We start from the raw sequence: 23,750 nt of genomic DNA on the forward strand, positions 1-23,750 counted from the left end.
AATATACAATTCCAAAGCAGGAGTGAAGAAATTTAGACACTGGCATCTTTTTGCAAAAGTCTGTTTCGAGTCTAATGTTCCATGTGTATTTGGAACTTGGTACAATATGCTTCTTTTTCAGGGTTCAGTGCACTAACTTCCCAGGTCTTTGCGATGCGAACGCTGGCGGGGGATTCATTGGATGCACCAGTCCCGCCCAGTCCACTCGAAGTGGATAATCCAGCAGCCCCTGCTCCCTCATCATTGTCTCTGGGTTCCTTGCAGCAAGGCAAAGAGCAGCGTGATAAAATGGGACGGACTCTGAGGTACATGCCAGCCCAGCAAACACCGACGTTTCGTCGGATGGCGTTGGACGAGAAGAAGAAGATGAAAGGATCCAAGCAGGTGTTGAAGGAGCTGAGGGCAAAAGTATACTCTCTCCACGTTGGGTCTTTATAATAGATTACTCCAAAGATGTGGGAGATGTTAAAGGGGGCAAAGCAAAGAGTGTAATTGAGCAAAGTGACCAGAGCCAAGCCCACGGCCCTTTGTTTCTTGCGGGCCTGGATGTTAGGCAGGGAGGCCAAGATGCGGATTACATTGACATAACAGAAGAAGGTGATGACAAAAGGAATGCAAAAGAGAACAATGCAGATTTCGAGCCGGAAGGGGTAGATGATCTTCCTCTGCTCTTCGTTGAACTCCTTGAAACACACCACATGGTTGGAAGGGCGTTCTGACGACGGGATCGAATCATTGCGTAGGGACCTCACGACAAAGACTGTGCCGCAGTGGGAGCCAACAAATATCCAGATGAAGATGCTGGCCATCACTGCGTAGGCGGCCTTGCGTTTCATCCTGTACTTGATGGGAAACACCACCCCCAGGTAGCGGTCCACACTGATGGCTGTGAGGAAAAGAGTGCTGATGGAGAGGCTGCTGTGGAAGGTGCAGCTGGTGACGGTGCACAGGGCTCTGTGGAAAGGCCATGCATTGTTTCGGGCTGCCTCCACCATTTTGAGAGGAAGGAAAACCAGAAGGATGACGTCCGATAAAGTCAAGTTGAGCAAGAGGATGTCTATAGGGGCCGGCTTCTTGCGGACTTTCACTAAGAATGTGTAGAAGGCCAAGAGGTTGGAAGGGAAGCCGATCAGGAAGGTGATGACATAGATAGCAAGAATAACTGTAAGGTTGGTCATCCTCTCAGCTTCTGTAAGGGAAGGAAACTATCATTAGATAGGAAGCTAGATCAGGAGACATGTTTCTTAGCCCCTGGAAGAGTTTTGATTCAGTTCTATAGGAGTAAAACAAGAAAAGCTGAATGATAAGACACCATATACTATGGCATTTTTCAGTCTTTCTACTTTCAGGGAATGCTAGTTCCCATATTAGTCCATCTGCTATGAAACCCCAGCATATTGCAGAGGATTCTGGGTGATGTTCTATGCCAGCTAGGATTCTGGGTGATATCCTAGGGTCTTCTCTGTGGGTCATTAGTCAAGTTAGCTGATTTCTTATTATTAACCCATGTGAACAGAGAATGCAATCTAGAATTCTCTTCTGTGGCTGGTTTTGTCAAGGAAAAATTGGTTGTTATAGCCAACCCAGTTTTTAGATTACCACATTATGAATTACTTGAGAGTCTACTACAAGATTCCCAGGAATATAGATGACTGGAAAACATTTTCCCACTTCAGTGATGTCTATTGCTAAAAATGATTATTTCAGAGGTATAGTAGCGTTGGTCTGTAGCAGTCGAAATAGCAAAGGAATCCAATGCCACCTAAAGTGTAACAAAATTTATTCTAGCAGATCTCACTTCATCGGATCCACGAGGTGTAAATCCATCTAGCTTTTTAATATACACAATAGAATTGTGGGTGAGTATGCTATACAGAATGGCCTGAGTTAAACAAGATCCAACTCAAAGAACACTGAGTTTTCTCAGGGAGGGTCTGAGACACTTCCAGCTGTTACATAAGGAAAACACAGACTCAAGCGCTGGATGAAATTACATAAGCAGACGCAATAGGAAGTTACAGCAGTGCAGCTGAAGTAATGAACATATGAAAGAGGTTGAATATGTAAGAGATTAGCACTAATAGTGGGCTGGGAAGCCCAGCTCTCCAATAATCCATGGCTGATACATTGTCTTGAATTTGATAATGAATTCTGATTCAGCAGTGTCACATTGAGTTCCGTCTTTGAAGTTTCTTTGTAAATCAACTGTAATTTTAAGATTTATTTATCAATCCATTGGCCTCCCCACTACCGCCCTACTGCTTTACTGCTCTACTGCACTACTGTACGGTGGTGCTGTATTGTGGTACTACTTTGTGCTATACCACCTTGCTGTCATGTCATCTTGCTGAATCATTTTGCTGAACTTTGATGAATGCTGTAATTAGTCTTATTGTGATTTTTTTTGTGATTTTATTTCTATTTGATGTACTCCGCTCTGAGCCCCCAATGGGAGAATGGGTGGAATATAAATAAACAAATACTAATAATATCAATAGCAGAATGTTCTGCAAGATCAAAATATTTTCCCATGTAGTTTCCCAATATTAGGATTTTTAATAAGAGAACCTTTAACAAGATTTTTGGCAGGGTATGAGCTTTTTTGAGTCACTGCTCTTGATCTATCTTGGGGGAAGGATTTTTAATGTCATGCTTATGCCTTATTTATTCCTTTGCATAATAGGGGCTGCCTTGTTTCCTCTATGCAGAGAGCGGAGACACAATGTTGACTCATGATAATACATATTACCCTGGAGGATGAGGAAGTGAACGAGCCTGAAATTGTATAGCTGACATTAGCTTTTGGTACGTTGTTAAGCAATTCTGTCACTGGACCTAACAAAATCAGCTGTACCATGCTGGTCTCATTGACTTGTGCGTCCTCCAATAAAATGTATGCAATTGCATGTCAACATAAGTCTTCTATATTTTTCAGCTGGAAAACATGTCAGCCCTTACACTTAGGTGAAGGGTACAGTCCCTGAGAATTTCATCACAATAAGGAATGGGAACTCATTTCCCCAGTGCTTCCCACTGAAATGAATGTCAGTGAGACCAAAAATGCAATTATCACCCTGCACACATGGCATAATGATATTTAAGAACTCAAACAAAAGTTTTAATGGACAAAATGAAACAATAGATATGCCCATCCCTGAGGCTCAAGGTCTCAATTTCCTACCAAAGACCATTGCCTTGAAATTGACCAGTAAGTGAATAATTTCAATGTATCCATCACAGTCAAATTTTAAAAGTGAAATCTGAAATGCTATGTGACATTGTTAATGTCTGAATATGAACTGAGAATTTCAGTTTGCAAAATATTTTCTAGTTGGCCTGGTACAGAAGGAAAGGATTAGTTATAGGCCACTATGGATGTGCGCCTAAAAAATATTGGTATTTTCAGATCCAGATATCAGTATTCCCAATTGTCCAGAAAAAAAAATACCAGTATTCCCAGTTATCCAGGTTAGAAATACCAGTTCAGCATTTGGATCTGAGTTTATGTTTCTCGATTTCAGTATTATTCAACTCCACTGTTCCCTACAGGGAATCTTTCCGGAGGGTGGGAGGGGCTGTTTTGTTATTTTGTTTCAGCAAATTACACCAAAATTGCAATAGAGCTGCTGAGTCTTGTCCCTCAAGTAACCCCCAAGTGTGGAGCATGGGCCCCTGAAAAAGGTGCCCCAGTCATCCCTCATTATTTCCTATGGAGGGGGAATTCCATGCTTCCACCATGCTTGGCTCATACCAAGCTCTGGGAAGACACAGACACACAGGGAAAAAAAAATAAAGAAAAAAAACCCCAGTCCTGGGAGCCTTAAAATTCTGGCTCCCCATATTCCTGGTTATTACTGAATATTTACAGCATGTTTTCAAACCCATTTCCTGAAAAATTACTGGGTACCATTCACATCCAGAAAATCCCAATAAAGTATTTTTAATATATATATATATATTCAGATTGGATATATCCAAATGCACACCCCTAGAACCCACTGTTCACTCTAATGGAGAGGGAGCACATTTCTTGCATACAAAAACTCCCAGTCTAAATCAGAAGTATCTCCAGGTGAAGGGCATAAGAACACCCAACAGCCCTGCTGGATCAGACCAATGGTTCATCTAGTCCAGCATCCTGCCTCACAAAGTGGCCAACCAGTTCCTCTGGATAGCTGATAACAGATCATAGAGGCCAAGGATTTCCCCTGATATTGCCTCCTGGCTCTGGGATTCAGACAATTAGTGCTTGTGACTGGAAGTTCCTCTCAGTCACCCTGGCAGGAGCCATTGATAGACTTATCCTCCATGAATCTATCTATCCACATTTTAATCAATCTCTGTGAAAATAAGTATTTCCTTTTGTCTCTCCTACTGCCCATCAGCTTCATTGGATGCCCTCGAGTTCTAGTATTGTGGGAGAGGGAAAGTTCTGTCAGCTCTCTCCTCCCCATGCATACTTTTATGACCCTCTATCATGTCCCCCCCTTAGTCATCTCTTTTCTAAACTAGAAGTCCCAGACTCTTCAGCCTTTCCTCCTACAGAAGGTGCTCCATCTACCTTATCCTCTTGGATGCCCTCCTCTGTACTTTCCCCAGCTAATCCTCTTGGATGCCCTCCTCTGTACTTTCCCCAGCTAATCCTCTTGGATGCCCTCCTCTGTACTTTCCCCAGCTTTGCAATGTCCTTTTTGCAATACAGTGACCAGAACTGTACACAATATCCAGATGAGACTGCATTGTAGATTTATGCAGGGGCTACACAATATTGGCTGTTTTATTCTCAATCTCTTTCATAAGAATCCCTTGCATAAAGTTTGCTCTTTACACTGCTATAGCACACTGGCTTGACATTTTCATTGAGCTATCCACTATGACCCCAAGATCTTTTTCCTTCTCAGCTTCAGCAAGTTCAGACTCCTCTCCTTGAAACTGAGATTTTTTTTTTGTTCCATCACCTTACAATTTACAATTTTTTGTGCATCACCTTACAATTTACCAACACTGACCTTCATTTGCCACACTGTTGCCCATTCACCCAATTTGTGGAGGTCCTCTCAGAGCTCTTCACAGATAGCTTTGGTTTCGACCATCCTGAATAATTTGGTGTCACCTGCAACCCTGGCCACTACACTACTTACTCCTGGTTTCAGATCAGTAGGGAAGACTTTTTTCTGCCAATAGTGAGGCAATGGTCACTAGAGAAGACCATATGGAGCTAGATGGACCCTGAGTCCTGACATGGTAGAAGGCCACTTGATATGGTCTTGCATGCCAAAGGTTCTAGCCTCAACCACTACCCTCTCCAGTAAAGGATCTCTGGGAACAGGTGCTGGGAAAGACTTTTCTCTACCTGACACCCCCAACAAAGTATTACCAATCAGAGCAGCTGACAGTGATAAACATTGGTTTATCTGATAAAAGACCAAAAACTTTCCCCTATGAGGAAACTTACCCATCCCTAGGCTCCGCCCCCCAAATCTCCCAATATTTCCAAACCCAATGCTGGAAATTCTATATGAGTCTTTGGACACTACAAGCAGATTGACCAAAGCAGTTATACAAACCATCATGAAATCTGCTGTGGGAATAATCTCGTTGACTTCAGAACAATGTTCAAGTCCAGTGGCACCTTTAAGACCAACAAAGTTTTATTTAAGGGATAAACTTTTCTGTACATGCACACTTCTTCAGATACATTGAAATGGAAGTTACCAGTCCATACATATTGATAGAGGGTGAGTAGGAAATTATCATACAGAACTTGTCTTATTAGGACAGAATTTAAAGACAACCTACCTATCGAGAATATCAACTAATTCAGATTAAGTCTCGCTGTCTCATCAGATCTTGGAAGCTTAGCAGGGTCAGTCCTGGTTAATACTTGGATGGGAAACCACCAAGGAATTCCAGGGTTGCTAGACAGAGGCAGCCAATGGCAAAACACCTCTGTTCATCTCTTGCCTTGAAAACTGTGTGAGAGGGGACTTGCCATAGGTGACAGCAACGTGACAGCAATTTCCACCATCAACTAGCCAAATAGGGACAATTTATTTATTATTGGGGAGGGACAGTGGCTCAGTGGTAGAGCATCTGCTTTGTAAGCAGAAGGTCCCAGGTTCAATCCCTGGCATCTCCAAAAAGGGTCCAGGCAAGTAGGCGTGAAAATAATTCGCTTGAGACCCTGGAGAGCCGCTGTCAGTCTGAGAAGACAATACTGACTTCGATGGACCAAAGGCCTGATTCAGTATAAGGCAGCTTCATATATTCATATTTGACCCAATAGCTAAATTCATCTTAAAATAGCAAAGGCACATTCATTTCAGCAGCAGTTCAAATCTTACTTGACTTCCTCGCTGCTCGTTCTTCGAGGTGTGGAAGAAGTACAGCCTTTTGCAGATGATGCGGCCGACCTGCCTTCTGTCTTCCTAAGGCAGCTGTGAGAGCACGTTTCCATGTACTGCTTTTTAAAAAATATGATGTATTAAATGTGGTGCAATAAGAAGCGGCTGCCTTCTCTGGCCTGGCGGAGGAAGCAGAGGTATTAGGCAACCAACTGCTTTCTGAAAAAAAGAACTAGGAAGGCATTACCCACAGTTTACCTCCCAGACTGGGAGGAGATCTGTTTTGATTGCACTATAAAAGTCCAGGGTTTGGCAAGGATCAAATACTATCATGTCTCCAACTTATTGGATTTCTAGCTCCCTTAGAACAGCTATTGGTAAACTTATGCTGGGAGGAGGGAGCTTTACAAACAGGAGGTAATCACAGGTATGAGGGAATATCTCCCTAGCTGTCAATTAACCCTTATTCACTCCCAGCTCTTCACTGAAGTGAGAAGTAAGTCCTTCCGAGTGAAAAATGTCACCGAAAGAGACAGAACAGCAGGAGAGCAGCAGAGAAGAATCTATAGGTGTGCCAAGGTGTGCTAACCGCACCCTAAGATCGAGTGCTTAAAGGATTTCCTGGAAAAGCAGCACTGAGCCTGAGTTATAATTTATTTTGAGTTTGTGTTGTTGGGATTAGGGTGTTGGCCCTCGAAGATTCAGATTTCAGCTCAGCTATTCAGCTCACAGGCAGGCCTGTAGTCACAGGGGCCCCCGGGGGGCACGCCCCCCCCACCCAACCACCCCTTGGAACTTTATGGCCCCTCCTTTTCCCAGCCCCCGCTCTCTCCATGACCACTTTTCTGGTGGCCCCAATGTCTCCCCACTACTCTGGTAGCCCCCCCTCTGGACGGCACTGGCGCCTCCCCCTCCCTCCCTCCCACCTGACAAAACAGTAAAGAGCGAGCTCCTGGGGTGCTTTCAAGGCATCTCCCACTGATCACGTGATTGATGGGGAAAGCCACGCCAAAGCTGGCAATTCCTACACCAGCTTTCCAGCATGCTCGGGACGTTCAGCACTGTCTGCCCCAGTGCTGAACATCCTGAGCATGCTGGAAAGCCAGCATAGGAACTGCTGGCTTTGGTGTGGCTTTTCCCGCTAATCATGTGATCGGCGGGAGCCGGGGGGATGTGCCTTGAAAGAGCCCCAGGAGCCCACTCTTTACTGTTTTGCCGTGTTGGTGGGTGGGTGGGAGGGAGAGGGAGGTGCCTTATGGAGTGGTGCAGGGCTGCCAGAGCAGCGGGGAGACATTGGGGCTGCCAGAAAAGTGGCAGCAGAGAGAGCAGGGGCTGCTGGGGGGCCCCCACCCAAACTTTTCCCTGTGGGCCCCCCCAACTGGAATTTTCTGGATATGGGCCTGCTCACAGGCAGTGCCATCCTAAGCAGAAGAATACGTTTCTAAGCCTGTTGACTTTCTCTTGAGTGACCTTGGGTCAGTCACTCACTCGCAGTCCAGCCCACTTTGAAGGGTTGTCCTGAGGACAGACCAGATGAAACAACAACCAAATACACCTGAGAGACAAAGCGTGGGACAAACATTTCCCTTCCCTCCGTTCACTTTGTTAGATAGTGTTGAATTTGGGCAAGGAAGCTGCAAAAGTACCGAATGTGGCAAGAAGGGGAAGCGGTTTTACTTTTGTTGTGAAGGAGATTTTAGTTGTGGTTGTGGTGTGGTGTTTTGCACGTCTCTTTTGCTAGACTAGAAACTTAGAAGTGGAACATGATAATTCAAGAGGGTGGCGACCTGGGTAAGGAAAAAAATGTTATCAGTACTGATTTACATGGAAATGAATTTAAGTATTCATTCTTAGGGTGGGAATAACGGTACCCCTGTCCCTGTATCAGAAATCTGAACTGCAAAAAACAGCATGGAAATTATTTTGTGGCCTAGACTTCAATACAGACAGATGCACATTGCATCAGATCACCCAGCTGTAAGTGGGACAACTACAAGCGAGGGCTGGTTTGGAAGCTGGCAACTGTAGGTGGGGGCTTATCCCAGTGAGTCATGCCCTCTTTGTTACAACCATGTGTCTATTCTTTCTTCAGTGCAGCTGTTCATGAACCTTAATCAGTTCTGCCGGGCCTGCAAGACCATTCTCTTCCAGCTGGCCTTTTGAGGTGGAACCATTGTATCATCGCAATGAAAACTATGTTTTCACATGCCAAGACTGTGGCACCATAGAACATATGAAGCTGCCTTATACTGAATCAGACTCTTGGTCCATCAAAGTCAGTATTGGCAGTGGCTCTCCAGGGTCTCAAGCTGAGGTTTTTCACACCTATTTGCCTGGACCCTTTTTTGGAGATGCCAGGGATTGAACCTGGGACCTTCTGCTTCCCAAGCAGATGCTCTACCACTGAGCCACCGTCCCTCCCCCATATCATACTGTGGTTTTAAATTACTAGTTTAAATGCTGTTTTAAATGTAATTGTAGTTTTAATTGCTATGAATTTTATTGCTGTACTACTGTGATAATGTATTTATGTCATGTAAGCCACCCTGAGCCTGCTTCGGCGGGAAGGGCGGGATATAAATTAAAATTTATCATTATTATTATTATTATATTTAGATTTATGATGTGGCCCTTGGTTTTGGTCCCAGCAGCTCAACATTTACAAAAAGTTAGGGGAAATCAAAGACCTACTTATGACAAGGATGCTAGACTATTGAATTTTTGATCCATCTCTGGTTCGTCTTGAAATTCCCCTTTTTGATTTCTGCTCTTCTTTGTGTGAATTGAACCTGTGATTTTTCATTGTTCGTGCCATTTCACATTTCATGTGAAATTTCGGCTTTGCAAAAGGTTAATCTTGAAACTCCCTTTTTCTATTTCGCCTCTTCTTTGGGTGAATTGAACCTGTGATTTTTCATTGTTTGTGCCATTTCACATTTCATGGTTTTGCAAAAGGTATGCATTTTTTTCAGCATAAGTGATGTGTTGATGGCATGGAAATGGACTAAAGGAAACCACTGAAGTGAAAACATCACTAAGGTAAATGGATGTTGTGAAAAGGTTCACAGCAACTTATGAACAAGAAGAGAAGAGAAGAAGGAGGAGAGTTGGTTTTTATACCCCATTTTTCACTACCTGAAGGAGTTTTAAAGCACCTTACAATTGCCTTCCCTTCTTCTCCCCAAAACAGACACCTTGCGAGGTAGGCAGGGCTGAGAGAGCTCTAAGACAACTGTGGGTGCAATCACACTACACTAAATAATGTATTTTGCATGTGGATTTTTGCTATTCATACACAGTAAAAATCCAGTTGCAAAATGCATTATTTAGTGTAGTGGGAATGCACCCCGTGACTGTCCTAAGGTCACCCAGCACTCCTCATGTGGAGGAGGAGTGAGGAATCAAACCTGGTTCTCCAAATCAGAGTCCACTGCTCTTAACCACTGCACCACGCTGGCCCTTGCCATACTGGAAAGGGGGCATCATCGTATTCCCCTTTTTGGGCATCTCTGTGTTTTGGATGGCTTAACCCAATTGTTTTCAACTCAGAACTTTGTTTTTTTTTTTCTTTTAGCTTCATAGCACTCTTTATATAAATACTACCATGAACTTCCACCTTGTGAGAGCCAAACATGGAACAGGGGTTATATGTATGGATATGAGCATGGCTCTCCCAAATTAGGCAAGCTATCTTCTGTTAATAATTGTAAGTGATTATTGTCCAATTTTTTTTGTGTCTGTTCCAGGCCTGGTCCATCTTGCAGGGTTGTAGCCAGCTGGGGTGTGTGTGTGTGACAGGGGCAGTGCCTCCTATAGAACCTTCAGCACCCCCACCCAGTCTTCCCTAAACTTCCCTTTGAAAGGAAAGACAGAGAAGATTGGGTAGGGGTGCTGCAGATTCGATATGGGACACTGCCCCTGTGCCCTACTGCTGTCTATGGCCCTGCCATCTTGAGAAGCTCTTCCAGTGTTCCTTTGCCTTGAGATCATTTTTTTTTTACAAGGCCACATATTTAATCTCCCTATTCCTTGCAGTTTCAATGCCATGCTTCCCTCCATTAAAAAAGTTCTACAGGTAAAGGTAGTCCCCTGTGCAAGTGCCAGTCGATTCCGACTCTGGATAAAAAATTCTAAGCTGTCACTAAAGGACAGATTGATAGAAATGGTGACTTGCTTGCATTTTGCCTCTCTTCCTGCAGAGGGCACCTTCTTCCTCCTGAGAACAAACGCTTCCAACAACTATCCGTTGCATCGACCGAGAACGATCGGGTAGAACATTCCTCTCCAAAGCTGTGATTTTTAACTAGGGCCGTTTCTCTGTCCTTTCACCACAGGAAGCCTCGATTCCCGATAGAACATTACACCAGACAATCTGCCTGGTTTGGAAAACACAGGCAGGAAAGAGGCTCCACTTGCCATTAAGACTCTGAGTCGCAACCACCGAAGGCCACTAAGTGCTACTCCGGCCAGGATCGATGGATCCCCACCTAGGCGTTTCTTTGCAGTGTGCTCGTACCAGGGCAGAGCCCCTTGTAAACATCCTCCCATCCTTTGCCAAATTGAAGTGGGTTTAAAAAGTACAGCTATTCCCAGGGCAGCTTGACCTACAAGTGAGATGCGGATGGAGAATTGGAGAACACAGAAGAAATGGAGCATGACCAGGATTGAGGAGAAGAGGTCACAAAGGCTTTGAGGGCCAGGATGGCTGACATCCTGTATCGTAAAGCTCAGACCAAGACGAATGCAAAAATAGTTGCTCATGATCAAGGGTGGAATTCTAGCAGGAGCTGCTTTGCATATTGGGCCACACGCCCCTGATGTAGCCAATCCGGGGGTTCTGTTTGCCGCGCGAAAAAGGTGAAGCTAGTTGCAGCCCGGGGCAGATAGTGTGAAGTCTGACAGAACCCCCGAATAGAATAGGAGCGTGAGAGCGGCGTAAGGCTAGTGGAAATCGGTCTGAGACACAACATGGTATATTCAATATTTTCTTTAAAAATGAACAAGAATTTGATCACTGTTATCTGAGAAAGCTCCAGCCGACTTGGTCTGAATCAACAACAAAGTTAGGGTCCTATGGTATCTTTAAAACCAACAAAGTTTATTCCGGGTATGAGCTTTCGTGTGTATGCACACTTCTTCAGACGGTAGAAAGCATTACTCTAAAGAGCTGAGCCATATAGAATAAGGGGAACTACTTTCAATTTGAATGCGTGCACAGCTCCAGGAATTTACTCCCCTACCCCTTTATTACAAAAGAACCCAATTATAGCATTAGCACAGGTAGGCCCAGCGCTAGGGTTTCTGATGCCCCACACCTCACCCTGCACTGGCACCCCCTTCTATATCCTTCTCGTGCACGCAAAGCATGCATGGCTTGATGACCTTACTGGAAGTTACGTCACTGGGCTGCACGCACTTCGCATGAACGCTCAGTCCAGCCCTCTCCCTCTTCAAAAGGAGCTGGGAAGATGGTGACCTCTTCCCAGCTTCCTCTGAAGAGGGAGAGGGACAGGCAGTGGACTGGCTGAGCTGCATTTGGGAAGGGCAGAGGCCAGGGCCCCGGAGGTCACTACCCTGCCCCTCAAGAGCAGCCCAAAGTTGCTCCTGCTGCTGCTCAGCAAGGAACAGGGCTGAGCCGTATTCAAGAGGGGCAGAGGCCAGGGCCCCAGAGGCCGCCTCCTTCTGCCCCAAGAACAGCCAAAAGGCACTCCTGCCACCACCCAGCAAGGGATGGCTGAGTCAGGTTCGGGTCAGCGTGAGCAGGGAGGGGGAGGGGGCGCCCACTGCTGCCCCTGTGGTGAAGTGGTGCCCCAGGCGGCTGCCTACTTTGTAGGGTTGCCAATCCCCAGGTGGGGGCAGGGGATCCCCCGTTTGGAGGCCCTCCCCCCGCTTCAGGGTCATCAGAAAGCAGGGGGAGGGGAGGGAAATGTCTGCTGGGAACTCTATTATTCCCTACGGAGATTTATTCCCATAGAAAATCATGGATAATTGATCCACGGGTATCTGGGGCTCTGGGGGGCATGTGTTTTGAGATAGATGCACCAAATTTTCAGTACAGCATCTAGTGCCTCTTCCCAAAATATCCCCCAAGTTTCAAAACGATTGGACCAGGGGGTCCAATTCTATGAGCCCCAAAAGAAGGTGCCCCTATCCTTCATGATTTCCTATGGAAGGAAGGCATTGAAAAGGTGTGCCGTCCCATTGAATGTGATGGCCAGAACTCCCTTTGGAGCTCAATTATGCTTGTCACAGCCTTGATCTTGGCTCCACCCCTAATGTCTCCTGGCTCCACCCCCAAAGTCTCCTGGCTCCACCCCCAAAGTCCCCAGATATTTCTTAAATTGAACATGGCAACCCTACTACTTCTCCAACTCCCACGTGCTGGCCCTGAGCACAGGGTGTTCCTTTATTAACCACCATTCTAAACTGGGGGATTCCAGGATAAATTTACCAAAAACAGAATCCCCCAATAGGAGAAGATCATAACTTGCTGAATACTGAATGTGTTAATTAAGCATTGTAATGGGCCAAGCCTCCTGTTTTTGGTGAAGACTAAATTAGGAACAGGGCTACATATACTCCCCTGCCCCTGATTGAATACTTAAAAGGATTTGCATGGAAAATCAGTATAGATTTTCTCTCTTTCAATCAGTTAGCAGACAAGAGGCGGAGACGTGCAGGGATGAAAATCACTACACTTCCTCCATTGCACAAGTAAACCTCCTTCCCCTTTTTTGTCGCAGTCCTTTTACAGCTTTCTTGCCGGTATGAAATACCATTGATCAAATCCCAGCCTAATGAAAAAAAGATTATTTGAAATTAGAGAACTTTTCTCCAAAATCCGCCATTGTATATGTTTTTAAATCCCTGTCCTTGTTTTGAGGAATGCAGGGCAGTGTACATGGCAGAGCGGGAATTTGAACGGTGGTCTCCTAGATCCTAGGCCTATTTTCTAACCACCATGAGACTCTGGCTCTGGTTACTGTGTTTTCAGTCAGGGGTCATTTCGTGGAAATGCAGTTAGGTTGCACCTGTACAACATTCATTGTAGCATGGGTCTGCAAGCCGAATGAAGCTGCTTATTTAAGGAATCGCATATTTGATGCCGACAAAGAAAAACGCGATCCAGATATGTATATAAGATTCAAACATTAACATAAACCCCCCCCCCCCCATTTGACATGCAATTTTGAATTCGTAACTCCAAATCCAAAACTGGGGCAAAGGAATTTAGACATCGGCAACCAAGGCACTTTTTTGTAGCAGGAACTCCTTTACATATTAGGCCACACACCCCTGATGTAACCAGTCCTCCTAGAGTTTACAGTAGGTCCTGTACTAAAAGCCCTGTAAGCTCTTGGAGAATTGGCTACATCAGCGGTGCGTGGCCTAATATATAAAGTAGTTCCTGCTACAAAAAAAGCCCTGTCAGCAACAATTCACAAAAGTCTGTTCTGGGTCTAGTGTTCTGGATGTCGATGGAACTTGGTGCAGTATGCTTCTTGCTCAGCATCCAGCGCGCTGAGCTCCCAGGTCTTTGCGGTGTGGCCAAAGGAACAGGATTCAGTGGACGTGCCAGTCCCTCCCAGTCCACTTGAAGTAGATAATGCACCAGTTCCTGCTCCTTCATCGTTGTCTCTGGGTTCCTTGCAGCAAGGCAAAGAGCAGCGTGATAAAATGGGACGGACTCTGCGGTACATGCCAGCCCAGCAAACATTGACGTTTCGTCGGATGGCGTTGGATGAGAAGAAGAAGATGAAAGGATCCAAGCAGGTGTTGAAGGAGCTGAGAGCAAAGGTATATTCTCTCCAGTTAGGGTCTTCATAACTTATCACTCCAAAGACGTGGGAGATGTTAAAAGGGCCAAAGCAAAAAGCGTAATTGAGCAAAGTGACCAGAGCCAAGCCCACGGCCCTTTGTTTCTTGCGGGCCTCGACGTTAGGCAGGGAGGCCAGGATTCGGATCACACTGACATAACAGAAAGAGGTGATGATGAAAGGGATGCAAAAGAGGACGAGGCACAATTCAAGCCGGAAGGGGTAGATGATCTTCTTCTGCTCTTCGTTGAACTCCTTGAAGCACACAACGTGGTTGGAAGGCAGCTGTGAGGGTGGTATTGAATCGTTGCGGAGAGTCCTCAATACAAAGACCGTGCTGCAGTGGGAACCGACCACCACCCAGATGAAGATGCTGGCTACCACTGCATAGATTGACCGGCGGTTCAGCTTGTACTTGATGGGAAATGCCACCCCCAGGTAGCGGTCCACGCTGATGGCCGTGAGGAAAAGAGTGCTGATGTAGATGCTGCTATGGAAGGTGCAGCTGGTGACAGTGCAGAGGGCCCTGTGGAAAGGCCACTCATTGTCTTGGGCTGCCTCTGTCATCTTGAGGGGAAGAAAGATCAGAAGCATGATGTCCGATAAAGTCAAGTTGAGCAAGAGAATGTCTATGGGGGTTGGCTTCTTGCAGACTTTCATTAAGAATGTGTAGAGGGACAGGAGGTTGGAAGGGAAGCCGATCAGGAAGGTGATGACGTAGATAACAAGAATCACTGTGAGATTCGTCATCCTCTCAGCTTCTGGAAGGGAGGGAAATTATTATTAGACGTGAAACTAAGAGGAGGCATGTTTCTTAACTCTCAAGGGGAAACCCAATGGAAGATTACAGTTGCTGGTGGTTCTCACCAACTGATGACTGTCTTGGAGGCAGAAGAGTCTATAAATCCTCAAAGTCTTTCTACTTTCAGGGAATGCTGTCAACATTGGCTCATTAGACATGAAGACCCAGTGTATTGCAAAGGATTCTGGGTGATGATGTTCTGGGTCACCTTCTTTGTGAGTCACTGGTCTAGTTGACTGATTCCTTATCATTAACTCATGTGAACAGAACACACAATCTAGAACAGGAGTGGCCAAACTTGATTAATGTAAGAGCTACATAGAAAAAAAGTCAGATGTTTGAGAGTTGCAAGACATGAATGTCAGATATTTTGAGAGAAGGGAGGGAAGGAGGAAAGCAAATAGATGGGAGGGAAAGGTGAAAGGAAAGAAACTTTAACTTTAAATGCATTTTCCAAGCTTCCAGCTGGCTGGGCTTGGCAAAGTGATTTAAAGAGAGAAATGCCTTCTCCAAGCTGGCCAATAGGGCAGTGGGGACTTCGAGAGCCACGCAATATGTGTGAAAGAGCCACATGTGGTTCCTGAGCCACAGTTTGGCCACCCCTGATCTAGAATACACCTCTTCTGTGACTGCTTGGGGCAAGGGAAGTTTGGTTATTATATATAGCCAGCCTGGTTTTCAGATTGCCACATGGTATCTTATTTGAGATTCTACTGCAAGATGTCAGGAGGAACATCAACCACTGAAAAACCACTTAACTAATGTCTATTGAGAGCCAGTTTGGTGTAGTGGTTAAGTGTGTGGACTTTTATCTGGGAGAGCCGGGTTTGATTCCCCACTCCTCCACTTGCACCTGCTGGAATGGCCTTGGGTCAGCCATAGCTCTCACAGAGTTGTCCTTGAAAGGGCAGCTGCTGTGAGAGCCCTCTCAGCCCCACCCACCTCACAGGGTGTCTGTTGTGGGGGGAGAAGATAAAGGAGATTGTAAGCCACTCTGAGTCTCTGATTCAGAGAAAAGGGCGGGGTATAAATCTGCAGTTCTTCTTCTGCAGTTCCATTGTTAATATGATTCCAAGGGTGGTGTTGCAACCAACTAACACAGTAGTCCAGGGGCACCTTAAATCGTACCAGTGGCACCTTGAAGTGTAACAAAACTTTATTCCAGCAGATCTCACTTCATCAGATGCATGAAGTTAATAGCTCAACTCAAAGAAGATTCAGTTCTCTCAGAGAGGATCTGAAACACTTTCAGCTGTTAGACAGGCAAAACATAAAATCTAGGCTGGATGAAATGAGATAAGCAGATACAATAGGCAGTTACAGAGGTGTCAGGAAGTCGGGTATGTAAGATAGCGATAATAGTGATCTAGGAAGCCTAGGTCCTGAGCATCCATGGGGGTGGGGTGCATTGGGTGCTTTCACATGGTGACTGTTTGCAAATGGATGTGGCCATTTTTACGCATAAAAATCCAGTTGCAAAGTGCATTGTTTAGTGTGTGTCAACACACCCATTGTTTTGAATTTGAGAATGAATTCTGATTCGGGAGTTTCACATTCTGCCTTTGAACTTTCGGTCTTTTTTCAGAATTTTTAAAATCTTTTTTTGTGTGTGTGCCTGCAACCTGGAAGTCATGGTGACCTCTGGTGGTGACTGACCCCTACTGGGAGCCTGGAGGATATTCAGAGAGGTGGCTGAATAAAGCCTACCCCTGTCCTCTCGACTTGGTATTTCAAGGAGGTCTCCCATCCATGTACTAGGCAGAGTTGACCCTGCTTATTGGGAGATCTGACAAGATCGGGCTTGCTTGGGCTATCCAGGTCAGGGATTCTTTGAATTTTTTGAGAGTCAGCTATAGCTTTAAGATGAGGAACGTAATGCCCTGGTAGTTTTTGAATATTAGAATTTTTAATGTCTTGTGGAGAAAAAATGTCGATGCAAATGACATATTTTACTTTGGAGGATGAGCAAGTGAATGTGCCAGAAATGGCACAGCTTATAATTATTAGCTTTTAATGATGTTGCTAACCGACTCTATCACTGGTCTTAAAAACATCCGATACACCATGTTAGTCTCATGAGACACGCCATCTTAGATTTGTCTATTCTCCAATGTAATGCATGGTGTCCTGTGTCAACATTAGGCTTCAATTCTCTTCATCAGAAAAATAGAACAATCCCTAACCTTGAATGAGGGTACAATCTGTGAGAATTTCATCACAATAAGGAATGGGAACTCATGTTCCCAGTGATTCCCAATGAAATGAATGTAGGCTAGACCGAAAATACAATAATCCTCCTGAACCCAAAACATGAAGGTAGTTAGGAATCAAAACAAAAGTTTCAACAAACAATATGAACCAAATCCAAAACTGAATGCAATTCTTCTGCACGTTCCTAGGGTTCAGGGTCTCCATTTTCTACCTAACACCATCGCCTTGAAATTGACCCAACAACTGAATAATTTGGAAGTATCCCTTACAATCAAATGTTAAAATTAAAATTGGAAATTCTGTGCAAAATTGTAAATGTTTGAATCTTAGCATGCAAAATGTTATTCTAGCTGGCACGCTACAGTGGAAAAGCATTAGTTATATCCAAAGGTATCTGGAAAATAGCAACAAGGCATTTTTTGGATATATATTGGGACTGGATGTATCCAAATGCAGTCTCTATTACCCACTATAACCCACTGGATGTATATGAATGCAGTCTCTTTAACCCACTATTCAATCTAATGGAGGACTACTGCCCAGGGGTAGGGCACATTCCTTGCATACAAAAACTCCCAGATTAATCAGTAACATCACCAGGTGGACCTCAGGTAGCATGGATTACGAAACACCTATTTCTGCCAGTGTTGAGTCATCAGAGAAGATAGTAAGCAAGAGGAACCCTAAATTCTGACGTGGTAGAAAGGTCTGGAGAGGGACTGTAGCTCCACGGCAAAGCATCTGCTTCACATGCCAAAAGTCCCAGCTTCAGTCACTGCCATCTCCAGGTAAAAGATCTCTGAAAACAGGTGCTGGAAAAGAACTTTCTTTACCTGATCCCAAAGAGAAATGCTATCCATCAGAGCAGGTGATAGTGAGATAGATGGATGAATGGTTAGACCTGATAGAATGTGGCTTCAAATATTAAATAAGCATTGATCTATCTGATAAAAGACCTCAAATCTTTCCTTGTGCAAATATTCTGGTGTCTCTCAGCTATCACAAATAGCAATTAAGTCTGATTAAGTCCCATAACGACTCTGGAGACAAAAGCACTTAAAATAGAGAAGGAATGCTAATTCTTGCAGCCATTTCAAACCTTACTTGATAGCCGCTCCGCTTGTTCTTCGAGGGACTGAAGAATCACAGCCTTCTGTGGATGATATAGCCCATTTGCCTTCTCTCCGCCAAAAACAATGCTTAGAGCATGTTTCCATGCACTGTTTTGTTAAAAATGTGATATATTTATGTGGAACTGCCCTATCTGATCTGACGGAGGAAGCAGAGGTATTAGGCAACCAACCCTCACCTTAAAAATAGAAAAGCTAACCAGGAAGGGATGACCAACAGTTTACCGCCCAGTGTTTTGCAAACATCTAATTCTATCATTTTCCTGAGAACTCCAACCGCCGTGGAACAGCCATTGGTAAAATAATGTGAGTGGGAGGACTTAACTAACTGGAGGGATTCATCTGCTGGGGGCACGTCTCCCCAGCTGTCAAGTAACCCTTAATAATTCCCCCAACTGCTGACCAAAAGCAGAAGTTAAACCATGCCAAGGGACAGTGATCTTTTTATATTTTTGTATGCATGTTGTCTGAGGAGAGAGGGAGTATAAGCTATGCCTGCTTTACCTTGGGTGTGCTCTGTCCATTTTAGCAATCAAAAATCTCCGTTTCTACCCTGCAGAAAGGAGTGAAACCTTTGTCTCAAGGACACTTTATTTCTTCTCAGAGACAGCTCGAGTAGCTAAATGTGTAATGAACTGGAGGTGTGGGTGGGAACCAGTTTGTACTGTGTTGTGCGGGCTTTTTGCACTGTAGTTTTGGTGGGCTGCATAATGGCCCTAGATAAGGTATAAAGGACTGGCTGCCCCAAAGGTGAGCCAGTTCTGACACAGATGTGTATTGCTACTGTTTCCAGGGCTTTTTTGTAGGAAAAATCCAGCAGGAACTCATTTACATATTAGGCCATATCTCTGACATCACCATTGTTTCACACAGGACTTTTTTTTTGCAGAAAAAGCACCGAAGGAACTTATTTGCATATTAGGCCACACCCCCTGATGCCAAGCCAGCCGGAACTGCGTTCCTGTGCATTCCCGCTCAAACACTGGAAGCCTTCTTTAATTGAGGCTAATTCCAGAGCTGACAAGCCCTTCCAAGAGAAAAACATTTCAAGGGGGTGAGCTGTGCAGAAGCATGGCAGAGTAGAATCTATAGGTGTGTCAAAAAGAAAAACCCATCTAACCGCAGCCTGTATCTAGGATTTCCTGGAGAGGGCACTAATTTAATTAACAAAGCATAAACAAGAGGAGAGATGGGTTGGGAGCCCAGGAGAGAGTGTGTTTGGAAGATTTTGGGAGGGGGCACTGCCCCCATGGCCCTGCCAAAACCCTAAGACTTTTTTGAGCAGGAACGCACAGGAAGGCAATTCTGGGTGGCTTGCCATCAGGAGTTGTGGCCTAATATGCAAATGTATTCCTGATAGGCTTTTTCTACAAAAAAGCCCTGCCTTAAAGTATTTCCTGGGAAATCAGTACTGAGCTACACTTTGTTTTGAGCCTGTGTTGTTGGGGTTAGCATGCTGGCCCTTGAAGATCCAGACCGATTTCCCACTCACCCTACGCCATTCTGATGTTCCTCTTTTCAGCGCAGCATCCTTCCAACTTCCCACTATCTGCCCCAGGGCATCAGCTTGCATCGGCATTTTTGCACGGCAACAAAAACTGGTTTTTAGCGGTTTCTGTTTACAGTGCAAAAACACCAATGCAAGCTGATGCCCCGGGGCAGATAGTGGGAAATCAGAAGGATGCCGCGCTGAAAAGAGGAATGTTAGAGCGGCGTAGGGTGAGTGGGAAATTGGCCCCAGTTTCAGATTTTCACTGGTGGCCTCCCAAGCAGAGCAACTGTTGACTTCCTTGTGAATGACGTTGAGTGTCACACTCTCGCAGCCCAGACTCCTTTGTAGAGTTGATGTGAGGACAGGACAGGTGAAACAAGAACTAGGTATGCTGTCCTGATCGCCTCACAGGAAAAAGCGGGACAAACATTTTCCTCCCCTCTGCTTGCTTTTCTAGATCGTATCGAATTGGGACAAGAAAGCAAAAGTACTGAACATGGCAAGAAGGGGAAGTTGTCTTTCTTGTATGTCGGAAGAGGTTCGAGTAGTGGTTGTCATGCTGACTCATTTTTCCCTTAAGGACTAGAAACTTAAAAAGGAGAAGTGAAAATACAACAGGCTTGCTATCTAGGGAAGAAAAAAAAATATTGATGTCAGAACAGATTTCCATGGAAATGGATTTAAATATGCCTTCTTAGCGTGGGAATAGAGTAACCCTGTCCCTTTGCCAGAAATCTAAATGACAAAAATCTGCACATGGAGCATTTTATGGCTTAGACTTCAATACAGACAGATGCACATGGTTTCAGATCACCCTGCTGTAAGTGGGACAGCTACAGGCTGGTTTGGTAGCTGACAACCCTAGATAGGGCTCATCCCACTGCGTCATGACTCTCATTTTTTATTTTATTTTTAGCCTGCCCTTCCCATAGAACAGGCTCAGGACGGGTTACATCATAAAAACAACCAACAGTAAAAAACCAATTTAAAATATATAAAATCTAAAATTACAGAGTAACAATAGGTACCAAAATGGCAAATTCCGCATCCCAGACATGGCCTATTGTCCAGGCCCAGCAGGTCTTATAGCATTGGGATGGAATGACATCCATCCATTTGTTACAGCCACATGTTTAATCGTTCTTGATTTATCCCAAACAGTACTTTAGCGCAGACATTCATGATTTGTAGATTCACAATGTGATCATTGGTTCTGGAATCCATGCCTAGCAGAACCATTGTTTTTGTTTTAAAAATGGATAGAATCACACAAACCCAAACAGCTGAACTAGGTTTGATTGCCCACTCCAGAGGACAGAGATGTTACTTTTATTTCTTCTGTGCATCATCATGGTTTATGGTTGGACTGCTTTCTTGTTTCAGCTTCTCTGATGCCCCAGATTATTGACTGTGATATAGATTTTTTTCTCTCCTAATCACACCCCCATATGATTAGTTCTTCGGTTTTCAGACAAGATTAGGCCATCTGGTGTTTGTGACATTTTAATGTTTCTGTTCTTAATGATGAGGCTTTTAAAAATCAGATGACGCCTGAGTTGTCAGAATTTTTTAATATGTATCAAGGAACAGATAGGATGCTTTTGAGTCGGGTGCTTGTAAAGCTTTTATTAGAAGGAGCAGGGGTCGTTTTGTAGAAAAATAGGTGGTGGAGCTCATCCAGGGATTGTTATGCAGCTGCAATACTATTCAATGGACAAGGAGGTGGAATTCTCAGAAGGAGGAGGAGGAACTCTCAGAAGGAGGAGGAGGAACTCTCAGAAAGGTTCAGGAGCTGTGCTCCTGTGAGCTCCCACTGAATCTGAGGCCTGAGAAGGAGAATCATTGCATATGTTTCTCATAAGAAGTTTAGAGAAATAAAATAAGTATCTTTGAAAGACACATTAAAATATCTCTTGAGATAGTTTGCTATACATCCCATACCAGATCATCATAAGAACTTCAGAAAAGTCATATTGGATCTGCCCAGTGGTCCAGCCAGTCCAACAGTTTGTGTTACACAGTGGCCCAAACCCAAGTGCCATCAGGAAGTCCACCATTGGGGCCAGAACTCCAGAAGCCCTCCCACTTGCCCCTCCAAACACAAAGAATACAGAACATCACTGCCACATGTACATTGTGGCTGTCATTGATCTGTACATTATAGCTATTAGCTCCTTATGGACCTCTGCTCCACATGTTTATCCAATCCCATCTTGAAGCTATCTATGCTTGTAGCCATCACCACTTCCTGCGGCAGTGAATTCCATATATTCTTTGGATGAAGAAGGACTTCCTTTTATCTGTTTTAAGCTCACTGTTCATCAATTTTGTTGAGTGTCCATGAGTTCTCATGTTGTGAGAAAGGGAGAAAAGTACTTCTTTTTAACCTTCTATCCTAGGCATAATTTTGCAAACCTCAACAATTTCACCCCTCAGTTGTCATTTCTCCAAGTTAAAGAGCCCAAAGGCATTTAACCTTTCTTCATAGGGTTGGTGTTCCATCCTCTCCATTCCATTTTTTATCCTCACAACAATCCTTTGAGGGAGACTGGGCTAAGAGAAGTGACTAGCTCAGGACCTGGCAGCGCATTGCATGGCTATGAGGGTATCTCTCCAGTTCTTATCTGCCACTTTGACAGCTACATCACGCTGGCTTTTATAGACATACATGAACTGTCAAGTCATGTAAAGGGGAAAGTCCAGCATATACATTTTAAGAAGGGGGAAAAAAATCTTTGTCCATTCTTCATTGATTCGTTCATCTGTTTCGGTTGCTGCTTCTCTAAATAATGAATTGAAACTGTTTTCCAGTAAAAATATTGGACGGGATCCTGTCACCTTTTCTGCTGTATTTCACATGACTCTCCTCCTCTCTGCAGCCACCATCCTGCATGACTTTTGGCTATGTGGGTTCCCGGACTTTTTTTGTAACAGGAACTCATTTGCATATTAGGCCACACACCCCTGATGTAGCCAATCCTCTAAGAGCTTACAGGGCTCTTTTCACATGGTCTGCTATAAGCTCTTGGAGGATTGGCTACATCAGGGGTGTGTGGCCTAATATGCAAAGGAGTTCCTGCTACACAAAAAGCCCTCCATGATCCTTCTCTTTCACTGGGAGAAAGACTGGTGGGATCCAACCCATTAAAATAATGCTATGTGTAACAAGCTCTAATTAACAAACGATAATTATTTTTCTGTATGAATCCGTTACGTGTTCACCTTATCAAATGGACAATTGGGAAAAAAAATAAAAATCAGAATAATGATTAAAATATTGGCTAGGAAAAAAAATCAAGTGATAGGCAAGGAGAAGCTGATAAAACAAATAAATCAAGCAAGGAGAGACAGATCAAATCAGCAAGCATAACAAAGTACAAAATATCAGGAAGTATTGCGATAGATCAACTTCATAGGCTATGAAAACAGCTACCCTCTGTCGTTTATCTTATCTTCTTACTACTTAAAAAAAAACAGTAACAGCCTAACATTCTGTGTTGACATTGGTGCCGCAAAAGTGACACTGGAATCTATTAGTGGGTCATGACCCACTCATGGAAATCTCATATTTATCCGAACTCATTTCTGATAGTGTGCATACTCACCTCTCTTTTTCAGCCTAACCTAATTCAATAGGGTTGTAATTGTAAGGACAAAGTAGAGGGAGGGAGAACCATGCTGTAAACCACTTGGGCGGGGGGGTGGGGAGAAGAAGTTTAATGAATTAAAAAAATGAAAAGAAGTTTAATGAATTAGGATAGCTGATTGTGGATCCCCAATATCACATCTAGTTTGAAACTCAGGTAAACCAGTGTTCAAGTTTGAAAAGCTGGTAAACTCCAGAGTACACGAATTTATTCAGGGCTTTTTTGGTAGCAGGAACTCCTTTGCATATTAGGCCATGCCACACAATGTAGCCAATCCTCCAAGAGCTTACAAGGCTTTTAGCACAGG

General features: G+C 44.3%; 2 protein-coding genes and 1 non-coding gene across 3 annotated transcripts; 1 reads left to right on the plus strand and 2 right to left on the minus strand.

Annotated features, from left to right (window-relative positions):
• Positions 1-71: 71 nt before the first annotated feature.
• On the minus strand, positions 72-1,186 carry LOC132585794 (free fatty acid receptor 2-like). Its single transcript, XM_060257674.1, has one exon. The coding sequence runs from the start codon at positions 1,176-1,178 to the stop codon at positions 72-74; it is 1,107 nt and encodes a 368-aa protein (XP_060113657.1). The 5' UTR covers positions 1,179-1,186.
• A 4,882-nt stretch (positions 1,187-6,068) lies between these two features.
• Positions 6,069-6,139, plus strand: TRNAT-UGU (transfer RNA threonine (anticodon UGU)). Its single transcript has one exon. It is a non-coding gene; the product is annotated as a tRNA-Thr (tRNA).
• A 7,651-nt stretch (positions 6,140-13,790) lies between these two features.
• On the minus strand, positions 13,791-14,919 carry LOC132585950 (free fatty acid receptor 2-like). Its single transcript, XM_060257833.1, has one exon. It carries the CDS (start codon positions 14,909-14,911, stop codon positions 13,805-13,807), a length of 1,107 nt encoding a protein of 368 aa, XP_060113816.1. The 5' UTR covers positions 14,912-14,919; the 3' UTR covers positions 13,791-13,804.
• Between the last annotated feature and the right edge of the window lie 8,831 nt (positions 14,920-23,750).

Source organism: Heteronotia binoei, chromosome 17 (assembly GCF_032191835.1).
Source record: "Heteronotia binoei isolate CCM8104 ecotype False Entrance Well chromosome 17, APGP_CSIRO_Hbin_v1, whole genome shotgun sequence".
Taxonomy (NCBI): Eukaryota; Metazoa; Chordata; class Lepidosauria; order Squamata; family Gekkonidae; genus Heteronotia; species Heteronotia binoei.

Bases quoted from the DNA above. Each gene is read 5' to 3' on its own strand.
- LOC132585794 (XM_060257674.1), bottom strand. From the start codon at position 1,178: ATGACCAACCTTACAGTTATTCTTGCTATCTATGTCATCACCTTCCTG.
- LOC132585950 (XM_060257833.1), bottom strand. From the start codon at position 14,911: ATGACGAATCTCACAGTGATTCTTGTTATCTACGTCATCACCTTCCTG.